The sequence below is a fragment of the Mytilus trossulus genome, chromosome 2 (assembly GCF_036588685.1).
Source record: "Mytilus trossulus isolate FHL-02 chromosome 2, PNRI_Mtr1.1.1.hap1, whole genome shotgun sequence".
NCBI lineage: Eukaryota > Metazoa > Mollusca > Bivalvia > Mytilida > Mytilidae > Mytilus > Mytilus trossulus.
The window spans coordinates 54,768,543-54,781,764 of record NC_086374.1 but is presented as its reverse complement, the minus strand read 5'-3'; the positions used below and the strand labels follow the sequence as shown (position 1 = coordinate 54,781,764).

Below are 13,222 nucleotides of genomic sequence, written 5' to 3'. Positions count from 1 at the left end.
TCAGTTGGTAGTAAAAAGTGAATATACATTGTATATTGTATATAACGAAGATTTAAGTTGATTCTGGACAAAGAAAGATAACTCCAGTTAAAAAAAATTCTTGCAGATATTTCTTGCTTACTTTACTGGACAAAGAAAGATAACTCTTAATTAAAAAAAAATATTGCTATTTCACAATATTGTGAAATAAGATATTTCTTGCCATTGCACAATACTGTGCAATTGAAAAGACTTGCTATTGCACAATACTTAATATAATAATTTTAGATCCTGATTTGGACCAACTTGAAAACTGGGCCCATAATCAAAAATCTAAGTACATGTTTAGATTCAGCATATCAAGGAGGCCCAAGAATTTGATTTTTGTTAAAATCAAACTTAGTTTAATTTTGGACCCTTTGGACTTTAATTTAGACCAATTTTAAAACTGGACCAAAAATTAAGAATCTACATACACAGTTAGATTTGGCATATCAAAGAACCCCAATTATTCAATTTTTGATGAAATCAAACAATGTTTAATTTTGGGACCTCGATTTGGGCCAACTTGAAAACTGGGCCAATAATCAAAAATCTAAGTACATTTTTAGATTCAGCATATCAAAGAACCCCAAGGTTTCAATTTTTGTTAAAATCAAACTAAGTTTAATTTTGGACCCTTTGGACCTTAATGTAGACCAATTTGAAAACGGGACCAAAAATTAAGAATCTACATACACAGTTAGATTCGGCATATTAAAGAACCCCAATTATTCAATTTTGATGAAATCAAACAAAGTTTAATTTTGGACCCTTTGGGCCCCTTTTTCCTTAACTTTTCGGACCAAAACTCCCAAAATCAATACCAACCTTCCTTTTATAGTCATAAACCTTGTGTTTAAATTTCATAGATTTCTATTTACTTATACTAACGCTATGGTGCAAAAACCAAGAAAAATGCTTATTTGGGTCCCTTTTTGGCCCCTAATTCCTAAACTGTTGGGACCGAAACTCCCAAAATCAATACCAACCTTTCTTTTGTGGTCATAAACATTGTGTTTAAATTTCATTGATTTCTATTTACTTTAACTAAAGTTATTGTGCGAAAACCAAGAATAATGCTTATTTGGGCCCTTTTTTGGCCCCTAATTCCTAAACTGTTGAAACCAAAACTCCCAAAATCAATCCCATCCTTTCTTTTGTGGTCATAAACCTTGTGTCAAAATTTCATAGATTTCTATTAACTTAAACTAAAGTTATAGTGCGAAAACCAAGAAAATGCTTATTTGGGCCCTTTTTGGCCCCTAATTCCTAAAATATTGGGACCAAAACTCCCAAAATCAATACCAGCCTTCCTTTTATGGTCATAAACCTTGTGTTAAAATTTCATAGATTTCTATTCACTTTTACTAAAGTTAGAGTGCGAAAACTAAAAGTATTCGGACGACGACGACGACGACGACGACGACGACGACGACGCCAACGTGATAGCAATATACGACGAAATTTTTTTCAAAATTTGCGGTCGTATAAAAATATACATAATACTTCATTTGCCAAAGTTTTACCAATAAGCAAACATGGCTATCTAAAAGACTAGTACAATTTCAACTCATCATACTATAGTTACCTTTTGACAGACCAGGTAGCAACTGTTAAAACGACAGCATTCATATTTTTAAAACATGTAACAGTGATTTCAAGTTTGTAACTTATATGCTATAATAAAGATTCTTCTCTTTAAAAAAGTTCATATATCTGATGAAATAAAGAAAATCTGACATAATTTCTGATAAAAACCTACCTCCAATACTGCAGAATGAATTCCAATTACATAGGGCATTGGTGCTGTCACATAGTCTAACAGGTGTGGCGGTAATATAGGTATAAATAAATGTTGCCTGCAAACAAGAATACATTTGACACTTTACAAAACGTCAGCTCTTTGATTCTGAGTTTTATTTATTTATATATTATTTATTAGTGATCCAATAACTGTAGATTCATGAATAATCATGTATGATTAAACTAGCTGTCAGTAACTACGAGTACTCTCAAATCGTATGTTCTTGTTAATTCGACCTGTTGATACTGTTTATAATGCTTTTTTGTCATTTTTTATTTATATGGATCTTGGCTCTATACCAGCTTTGATTATTTGTAATATCTTCAATTTTTCACTTATTCTTACAACATTTGTATAAACTTCAAGATTATAAAAAACCGTTTTTTTTCTAAAGTGAACATTGATTGGTTAAATATTTCTCAGTGTGTTTGAATTTGTTTGATAGCCTTTTGGTCATGACTGTTTTTCTCTAATATTTAATTAACTGTGCATTTGTATTCAGATATCGCAGATCAAATTTATTCGTTCTTTGTGTAATCATACGTTTTTTGATTGAGTTAAGTCTGCTAATTGATATTTTATCGTATGTTTTTATATGTTGTGATGTTATGCTATTGTTTCAGAAAAAGGGAGAAGGTTTGGGCCCATTAAAACGTTTAATCCCGCTGCAAATGTTTGCACCTGTCCTAAGTCAGGAATCTGATGTACAGTAGTTGTCGTTTGTTTATGTAATATATACGTGTTTCTCGTTTCTCGTTTTGTTTATATAGATTAGACCGTTGGTTTTCCCGTTTGAATGGTTTTACACTAGTAATTTTGGGGCCCTTTATAGCTTGTTGTTCGGTGTGAGCCAAGGCTCCGTGTTGAAGGCCGTACTTTAACCTATAATGGTTTAATTTTTAAATTGTTATTTGGATGGAGAGTTGTCTCATTGGCACTCACACCACATCTTCCTATATCTATGAATCTTAATTTAATTAGCAGTAATAAAACATTATATCCAATTCATGTACTGTGGATTCATTTATATTCATGGGAAACCAATATTCATGGTTTTCCTTGTTACAGTTGAACCACAAATTTAAATGTTCAAAGAATCACATATTTGCTATTGGTTTGTATACAGACTTTGACAAAACCACGAAATAGAATATCCACAAAAATGCAAGAATTCCTCAATCAACGAAAATTGAAACCCACGAAAATAAAGGAATTCACAGTACTGTTGCTAAACATTACTTACACAATTTTCAATGTAAGTTTTATTGTGATTCTCATCTTTTCACATTTTTTGCATTTAAATTGTGAATTTAATTTATAATTTCAGTAAAGAAATGTTATCTCACTCCAAGGAAAATGATCTGTCTTTCCAATATGCTTTTAATTTACACAGGTCAGAATGTACTTATGTTCATGGTGCAGTTGTCTTTTTTCTTCCACTTATTTATTTGAAAATTGAAACATTTATAGTACATTACAACAATTTTTGAAATTGCAAAATATAACAATAGTAAATAAAAATTAAACAATAATACACATTGTACCTACCAATGCATGGGATATAGCAGAGCTGTAGAGGCATGCACACATGATGTCAGTCGACTTAATTTCTTAGAAGTTATAAGAATACGTCTTTCATGTAACATACTGTAATAAAATGTATTAGTATAAGAAAAATTGTGGTAAATGTCATTGAAATATTAACTCAGCAACGCAATGAGACCATAACATTGCCATCAAAATTAAATTCTTTATATGAAAATAAAATTAAGAAAAAAACAAAGTCAATCACTGATGATTAAGCTGATCCTGTGTTTAGATTCAAACAATAATTTAGTTTTAAACCTTCATTTTTTTTGCCCCGGCCCAATGAATAAAAAATGTTCACTAAATCAGTCCACATGATTGTAATATAAAGATCTTTGTTAAGCTGCTTTCAACACTGAATTGCTAAAAGCCACCTAATCTTGTAATATGGCAAAGACATATTTTCATTATGGTGACTTTGTGGTTATAATCTTTTGTTGTTTATATAAAATACATGTAGCTCTTTACTTCCATAATGTCACTTTGATGATTAAAACTGACATAAAAAGTTGTTTCATAGTTATATATGAATTAAAAGTGATGTGAGGAATGCATCAATTTTACAGTAACTCAAAATATGAATAAATTTGACATAAATTTCTTCTCATTATTTCATAGGATTGATTTCTCATCTATACACCCTGTTTCCTGTATGATAAGTTTTATTACAAGTAAAATATCTTTTTTAAAATTCACATAATTTAACATCTTATCCACTGAATAATATCTAAAGGCCACTTTAAAACCTACCTTGCAAATATTTTCATCATATTTTCTGTATCAACTGCACTGTAGTATTCTGTTAAGTTTCTCTAAAATATCAAATATCATATCTTGATATTCATTTCATATTTACAAAATATATATAGCATTTTAATATTTCAACATACTTTTCCCTGCGACTAACTGCATTAGAAAACCATAAAGAGGTTAAGCAAACAAATCTCATTCAACCATTCAATGCTTTTTCTTGCCTATCTTTTGAATGCAGTATATAAAAGTTCTAGTGGCTTGTTGCATCTATTTATTTACTGCTTGACAATTCTTTATTCTTTTTATACATGTATATAAATATATTTTTTATCACATGTTACTTATCACCCAATTTTTTTTGGTCATCAGGGAAAAATCGGGTGTCAGAGGCACACGTTTCTTGCCCTTGTGAGCATCTAATCATCAGTTCAACTAGAGTTTTTCTTATAAGCATCATTTTCACTTTTCTTTTTTTCAACTATATTTTGTGGCAAATATTTCGTCAACATTCAGTCAAACATGTAAGTCATATTTCGGGACAGACAGTGCAAGCATACTTCAATGATTTATCCAGTGTACAAAAAAAACAACTGTATGATAAAAAAATATTTTTGGTGTCATTTGGGAAGGTATAAACACATACTTACATTTGTAGGTATACTAGGTAATTTACTTATATCTGGGGCTGTAAAATTTAACATCTGAAAAAAGAAGTGAATTTTACAGCTTATTACTAGTTAATGTAGTTAATGTGTCTCGCCTACTTTTGCTGTAAATTGCAGGCTCAACAAAAATGAGGAAAAAAATCAATAAAATTTTTCCTCTTGATACCATCTTATGATTGTAAGAAGCTTCTGTCTAAGTTTGGTAAAAATCTAGGATAGTTAATAAATCTTATGAATGTTTTGAAAACTTTAACTGCAAACTGTATGTAATGTTAACTTAAAGAAAATCTAAGTCCATTTTAAAAATTAAAGTTATCTTTTTACTTCTGGATACTATTTTATGATCATAAATAAGCTTTTGTCCAAGTTTGGTACACACCCAGGATAGTTTAAGAAAGTTATTTAAATTTAAAAAACTTTAACCACAGAGTGAATGTTATGTTTCCCCGCAGAAAAAACTAAGTCTATTTATAAGTAAAATACGGAAAAAATGGAATTTTATTTTTACAAAATTTACTTCTGGATACTATCATATGATCATAAACAAGCTTCTGTCCACATTTGGTAGAAATCCAGTATAGTTTAAGAAAGTTATTAAAATTTCAAAAACTTTAACCACAAAGTGAATATTTGTTGACGCTGCCGTCGACGACGGAATATAGGATCGCTTAGTCTCGCTTTTTCGACTTAAGTTGAAGGCTCGACAAAAACAAATATATTCCAAAAACTGGAAACATATGAATAAAATGTATACAGTTTGTAGATGGTATCATTTTTCTGTTGGAACAAGTGTATAAATTCTCTTTGTAGGCAACATACACATATAATTATTACATACATATCTAATCAGTCTAAACCTTATTCGGTTTAAAAATAGCCATTTCTATTTCCAACAAAGTAGGCAACTGTTCAGTAGCAAATACAGATTATAAAATCTCTGTTACAAATTATAAGGGCAATTTTGGGACAAAGAGAATTTAATAAAGCTGAAAATATGGCATACATCCTGTCCGACAATGATCTGAACTGGTACCCCAGGTGTTGGTACACCATTAGCATAAGTAGCTCGTAATAATTCTGTCACGTTATCATCATTATCAGTGGTGTTTATCATCTCAGCCAACTTGTTCAGTATTGTGTAGAAAACATCGAACCAGGGGAGACAACTGCAAAAATATGATGTTGAGCATATAAAAAGGTAATATGGTTGATGTCTTTATTTTAGGATATTTCTCCTTTTATTAAACAGAAGCTGAAATGGCTGTACTGGATTACCTCATATTGTACAGAAATCATAATGAACAATTCTAAATTACATAATGTGGAATAGAAAAATCTTGGCCGAAGTCTTTGCACCTTCAATTAGTGCTGATAAAAGTCTTTTGGATACAAGAGTAAAGAAACTATCTTAACATAATCTTTTAGGTTATAAAAGTATAGTTTTGTGGAACAAATTTTATCTTTTTGTTTTAGTTTTGATTTTCAGTTCTCTCTTTGCAAAGTGGCACAAGCCCTAACTATAGCAGTACTTTTGGATTCACAAAAAAATAAAAGTAAATTATTTTTATATAAAATTGCTAGAAGTTGTAAATTTTGGTTGTTGCTTGGTTTTATTCAGTTTTAGGTTTGTATATGTGCATGATGCTTTGTTTTATTTGTTTAATACATAAGTTTATAAATTCAGTAGAAAGCTTACCAGAGTGCTTGTAAATTTTATGCTAAGACAAATTGTCTATGTCTAAAACTTACCTGACAATACACAGACATGTCTGAACTCCTTGTGCTTGTCGACAGTATCCAAATTTATACTTGCTTTCAAGATCAGTTAATACAAATGTAAAATGATCAACTTTTGTTCTGTAATCAAAAACACAATGAATGCAATTAAAATACAAATATGAGTTTTTAAGAAAAAGGTTATGAGGTATAAATCGAACATTTCTTATTAGTTTATTAATTTGATTTAATTGTTAAAGACTTCGATTTTTATTCTTCCTCTTGTTATTTATTCTTTTTTTTTTCTAGTTATATAAAAACTAAGGAATTTTATTTTTTTGTAATTTTAGATCTTGTATTTTATTTTAGGGTTTTTAATCTAAGAAAGAAGGAATTAACTCTATCAGGTGTCTATATCACTAGCATTGCACACCATAATTTAAATACAAAAAGATATTTTTTGTTACTTCTAAAACAAAATTAATTGTAAACTTTTTTAACAATCAATTTTCTCCTTATTCAAAATAATTTAAACAAACAACGTTACTACTATCTAACAGCAAATTTTAAATATAAATTTAATCAATTTTCAAAATATGTGTATGCTTAACTAAATGTATAATATCATTATGTTCTACAAGATGCACTTTTTAGCAGATGCAATATCTATGCCATTAACAAAGCTCATCAATCTTAATACTATACTGTTAAACTCCTTTATATTCTGTGTTAGTGCTTAACAATACTTATTTCTGTTAAGAAGTTGGTCAAGAAAATTCCAAGACATACAAAAAGATGAAAAAGCACTTGTTAATCTTAGTAATAAATTAGATGAATGAAGGCATCAATATACTTTATAGATGAGCTTAGCTAGCTACAGTTAAATACACTGTCTTTTCACACTACATGTATTAAATTTAAGAAATTGGCATCTAGTTTGATGATAAATTCAATCATTATCATGATTATCACAGTGATAACACGCTTCACACTTTGGTGCAAAACTTTATTAAGAAAAGAGTAAGTTCATGAACTTTTTCTGTATCAATCTTGTACTGTGCTTTTATTTATTTTCATGTTTTGAAAAAAGAAATGAAAAATAATTGAAGGTTCTTTACTTCAGGGTTTCACCCATGCAGATAAGTGAACATTTGTAGATAAAAAGTACTTTAATTGATTAATTAACAATTCACAGTATTAATTTCTTGTAATTTCTTGATAAAAAGATAATTTAAGACTGATACAGAAAACAAGATATCAGAGTTGTTAGCAGATATGATTTAACTATGAATTAAAATGTCCAAATAATGCTACTCAAAGCTATTTGCTTTCACATTTCACTTATCATTTGTAATTAACAAAACTGGATATCATAGGAGTGTTGGGGAACTGGTAGACTATCCATGACAATTTTTTCAATGTGAGGTTGCTTATAATAATCAATGTGGTCACACATTTGGAAAAAGAAAGAAACAAACTTTGCATTGTTTATTGTTTATTTTTGTTATTCAGTAACAATACTAATGTCTTGATTTTACACTTACAAAATATCTATTTTTACCTAAATTCAGGAAATAAATACATAAATAAAAATTGTCCTCAAATTGAAGACTTGAGAAAGCAGTGCATAAAATGCTCACAATTTATCTTTTTAATTGACCAAAAAAATATATGTTAAGACCCCCCACCACCACCCACCCACCCCAACATGCCCAAGAAATTATTTAATCATAAACCTTCAAATAATGTTAGGTTATAAAGCATTTTAGACATTTTAATTCATTTTTCTATAGATATTTAAAGAAAACTTTCTCAACATATTTAAATAATTTAAAATATGAATCAGGAATGCTTTCCATCCCTGCTTCAAATTAAAAATGTATGTGAAAGTATTACTGTCAATTCATTTATTTCATGGATACCTATTTTCGAGGATTAAGGAAAACTTGCATGTTTGTGGATATTTAATTTAGTGGTTTTGCTGAAATCTGCATACAAACCTATAGAAAATTCATCATTCGTTGAATATTTAATTTCAAGGTCTAATTGTACCCACAAAATCCACGAAATTTGGTATTGGACGAATAATAATGAATCCACAGTAAAACATTCAAGTTTATGCTGAGAAAGTCTCTTTAGAAAAGATTAGAAGATGAAGAGTTAAAAGCCATTCGCCACTGGCCTGCCTTAATGTAAACTTACGTGTACCTTTCACTGTCACATGGAAATGCAAACATGGGTATAGGTTTTAAAGTTTGCTGTCAAAATAATAATATTGCATTAATAACATTATTTATTTCATAAAATAGATCAACAAGTATATAATAAAACAACAAATTTCAAAAATAATGAAAACATATTTGAAGCTTTGTCCAATAAAATACTGACAATGACTTACCAGAATATTTGATTACCAGTACATGTATATCAATTTTATGTAATAATTCATAAAACTATCACCAACACACATCTTGTACATAATATAAGTCTCTTTAATAGTTTTTTTGAAATTTTGAAGATATTTGTACGTTAGAAAGTTTAAAATATTTAGCATAAACATTAATTCAAAATTAATCGGAAAAGTTTTATCAACGTGTGAAAAATTTATCAACTACAAATGTTCTTACTTCAAATGATAAGGTGAATATATACTGGATTTTAATTTCTTTTGATTCTCTAACTAGTGAGACCCTCTAAATCTGCTATTGGTCTTGGAGCATCCCCTCTTCACAATGCTAGTAAATGCCATTGCTTTTCAGATTACTGGGTTATCTGTTGAATTTTTCTATTAAATTCTTAACATATTAATTATCTTTAAAAACACAAGAAGTTTTGTCAATAGACTTTAAATTTTTCGATTCTTTGGAGCTAACTAGTCACCAAATTTAGCTCTTCCCTGTCTGCACAAATTTACTACCAGATACTCCTTATTTGTTGTCAGAATTGAGATCTAGTTTGATTTTCAAGTTTTAACAAATTTGAATTTTTTTTTTTGGCCTGTACACCCATTAATCTATATTTTTAAAGGGGCACTAGCTACGAGATGTATAAAAACCTAACATATAATTTTTTTTGGCTTAATCAGTAATGAAATACAAATAGTCAAATACTAATTCCTTTTTAGTAGCCAATATTATAAGGTTCAATTTTGTCAAAATAAGCAAAAAAACATTGATTATGACTTATTCACTTGCAAGTGAATAAGTTTGACTTCATTGAAACCGTATTCATGTGGACTTTAATCTAAACCTTTAGCTTGAGATGGATAACACGTGAACTGTATGTGTAAAGTTATCTAAAAAAGGAAGAGAATGTCCACATTGAAAGTGAAACAAAGGTAAATCATTTGATTGACTGATTGGATCTACAAATAAACATTCTAATACAGGTAAAAACGATGATATACATTTATTTTTTATCTGTAATATGAAATTATTTAGACTTAGAATAATTCAACAGCACATGTTTTCTTAATCTATTTATATCTATATTTATGTTTACATCGCTTATATGGTCATCAGATGACTATAAATGTCATTCCGATAAAAATTAGATGGCGTCTAGACTCAAATACACACAAAACGAAGCTACGTTTTTTCATGCCTGTACCTTGTTTAATGTTTTATTTAGACTTTTAATAGTTTGGATAAATGTTTTATTTGTTATAAATCAAAAATGAAAGTTTGATAAGAATCGGTATACATGAATTTGACAGCAGGTGCCCCTTTAATATAAAGGTTTACTGTTTATAAGATAAATTTAAATTAATTGGTGTATTGCCCCGGCACTCTTGTTTCACCACTGTGAATTAACACAACTGTAGTATTTCACACTTTGATGACCCTTATATATATTTAAAAGAACATTTGTAAATACATGACTTCAATTGCTCTCTTAATTGGATGTTTCCTGTCAAATTTTAATCGTTTCTTGCAAATCGTCAACCGATGTTAAATAAAGTCCAATAAAATTGCAAGCAATTACGAAATGGAAGTGGGAATATATACGATGCTACTTGAATGAAGGATTGTTGTTTATGCAATAAACAAACAAACAATCATATGATTACTACTTGTATGTTTAGTTATTTAAGCAAGTACAGCTTATCATGCTTATGGACAAAAGTACCAATTTGTTTTACAGCTATTTTCCTTTTTCTTTTTTTTGCAATTTTTTAAACTTTCAAACAAATGTTTTCTAACAAATTCTTTTCTTATTTTCATAAAATTTCAAAGTACAAAAAAACAAGAATGTGTCCCCAGTACACATATCATCGGCACTATCATTTTCTATGTTCAGTGGACCTTAAAAATGGGAGAAAATCTCTACTTTGGCATTAAAATTAGAAAAATTATATCATAGGGAACATGTGTTTCAAGTTGATTGGACTTCAACTTAGTCAAAAACTACCTTGAACAAAAACTTTAACCGGGAAACTTTAACCTGAAGCAGGACGAACGAAGGGATGAACAAACCCATGGATGAACAGACCAGAAAACATAATGCCCATAAATGGGGCATAAAAATTTGTAGTTTTTGAAAGTTGTTTGAAACCAGATAGGAAATAAATGTAAATAAACTCATCATAGATACCAGGATTTAAATTTGTATTTATGTCAGATGCGTGTTTCGTCTACAATAATCTCAGCAGTGACGCTTGAATCCAAAAAAGTAAAATCATTGATATAAAATATATAAAATGAATAGTATAATTAAAACAAAACATAACATAACAATGCTTTGTGTCCAAATATTGTTCTTAGTTTCAGATAGATACTTTGAAGTATTTTTACAGTCATTTCCTTGCATTTCAAAAGAAAACCTGGTATGCTATTCTTATATAATCATGATAATACTATGTAGAGTTGTATAAAATTTAACATATCAAATTATGCTCTGACATGCTACAAATGTATAAATAATTGGATGGCTGAAATTTACAATTTATGTGTTGAATTTCATTCTACTGAATGACTTCAAATTCATCAATAATTTGAAGGACAGCTATGTTAACTAATTCTTTTGTAAAACTTCATGTATTTGTTGTAAGTTAAAGGTGTAAATATTTAATATACCAAATTTGCATAAATTATCTTAAATAAAATTCTGATTTCAACAGAATTAGATTTTATCAAGAAAAGGTCAAATAAGTTATGTAAAATTAAAATGTCATTAAGTTAATGATCAACTAAATAAGCCATTAAAAAAGACATTTAGGCTACTACAATGTACTAGTTCACTGCACCTAACAGGTGTTTTTACAAAGTGTTCAACATTTGTGTACAAGGGAAAATAAATATATAAATCTTACAAAGATTTAAAGTCATGGATATTATGATGAAGTTAAACATGTCTCAAGTATCGACAGTAAAATCTGAAGACCTGTATAATATAACAATATCAAAATACATTGAAAATACTAAAACCTTTAGATATGATAGAAATGTAATATGTGACAGCAAAGTTAAATCTGCTTCAAATAATGACAATTTGAATGTGCAAGTGAAAAACCATCTTCAAGAAAGACAGGAGTCCTGTATTATAAAGCAATAATGTTAAGGATAGCAGGTCTTGAACTTTAGATACTAAAAAAAAATAAAGGTTCCTCCAAGACATGTACCAGACCTTAGACAGACACTAGTTTGAACCCATGGCTACTGGGAAAGTCACAAGTAAAAAAGTAAAATTATTAATGTCAATTATTTCCTAATATGTATACTGACCTCATCATTATAATCTCTAGGATATTTCTGTACAAATATAGTCTCTGAAAAAATGAAAAGGGTGAAATTAGGTACATGTAACTAAACTACATCAAAGCTCATAGACATAGAGACTCTGCACGTTTCCTTAAAAGTTGATGACAAAATAATATTATTATGTGTGTTAGCATGTGGACATTGGACTGTAACAGCATATCATAACACTGTTTCCAATTTAATCAAAATCATGATCATGTGACTATTTGGTTCCTTGTTATTGGTTATCATGTGATATGTTATATGACAAAATGTGCTTAACATGCTTAATTTGACATTCAACTCCCTCCCCCCCCCCAAAAAAAAAAATCATAACATATGTATTTTGTAAAAGTTATTAAAGGGTCCAATCAACAACCAACGTCCAAATAGTCCATGATTTTTATAAAATCTGATCATAATATAAAATACTTTACTCTTTGGAACAAACACCTAATTAACACAAAATGAGCTATCAAAAGATTCAAATAAGTATAGTAGTTAATTTAAACATGTTGAAGAGGGATTGTTTTGGTCTCCATATATGAAAATATAAATACCAACATGACCAATGTCAGAAAGGTAAACAGATTGATTAAATGATAAGATATATATCACTTCCTTGTTTGTAGTAAATTCATCAACACAACAAACGTGTAATACTTCCTGCTCCTGAATACAGGTCTATCTATACAATGTATATCATACTTATCATCTACTGACAAATTATCATAGGATTTCTACAAATTTGTAATTTGATGAACCAAGAATTAATTTTAACACAATAAGGAAGAATAAATAGAATGAATGTAACTCATTTGCACACTGATAGTTTAAAGGTCAAAAGGTCTCTAATATAAGCTAAATATAGGTATGAAAAAGGTATATTTTGATATTTTTTATATTGTATCTATCAAATGGGATATTTGTATCTATAA

General features: G+C 29.0%; 1 protein-coding gene across 12 annotated transcripts in view; it reads right to left on the bottom strand.

Annotated features, from left to right (window-relative positions):
• Positions 1 to 13,222, bottom strand: part of LOC134707596 (DENN domain-containing protein 1B-like) — a 51,098-nt gene that overhangs the window by 26,921 nt on the left and 10,955 nt on the right. For 10 of the 12 annotated variants that reach the window (XM_063567509.1, XM_063567512.1, XM_063567507.1 and 7 more), the window contains 8 exons: positions 12,270 to 12,313; positions 8,749 to 8,804; positions 6,580 to 6,687; positions 5,834 to 5,996; positions 4,813 to 4,866; positions 4,163 to 4,224; positions 3,374 to 3,472; positions 1,784 to 1,880 (listed from right to left, as the gene is read on the bottom strand). In XM_063567509.1, coding sequence (XP_063423579.1) covers positions 1,784 to 1,880; positions 3,374 to 3,472; positions 4,163 to 4,224; positions 4,813 to 4,866; positions 5,834 to 5,996; positions 6,580 to 6,687; positions 8,749 to 8,804; positions 12,270 to 12,313 — 683 coding nt within the window. The remainder of the gene's footprint in view (positions 1 to 1,783; positions 1,881 to 3,373; positions 3,473 to 4,162; positions 4,225 to 4,812; positions 4,867 to 5,833; positions 5,997 to 6,579; positions 6,688 to 8,748; positions 8,805 to 12,269; positions 12,314 to 13,222) is intronic. The other 2 variants (XM_063567510.1, XM_063567508.1) reach the window with 1 other exon arrangement.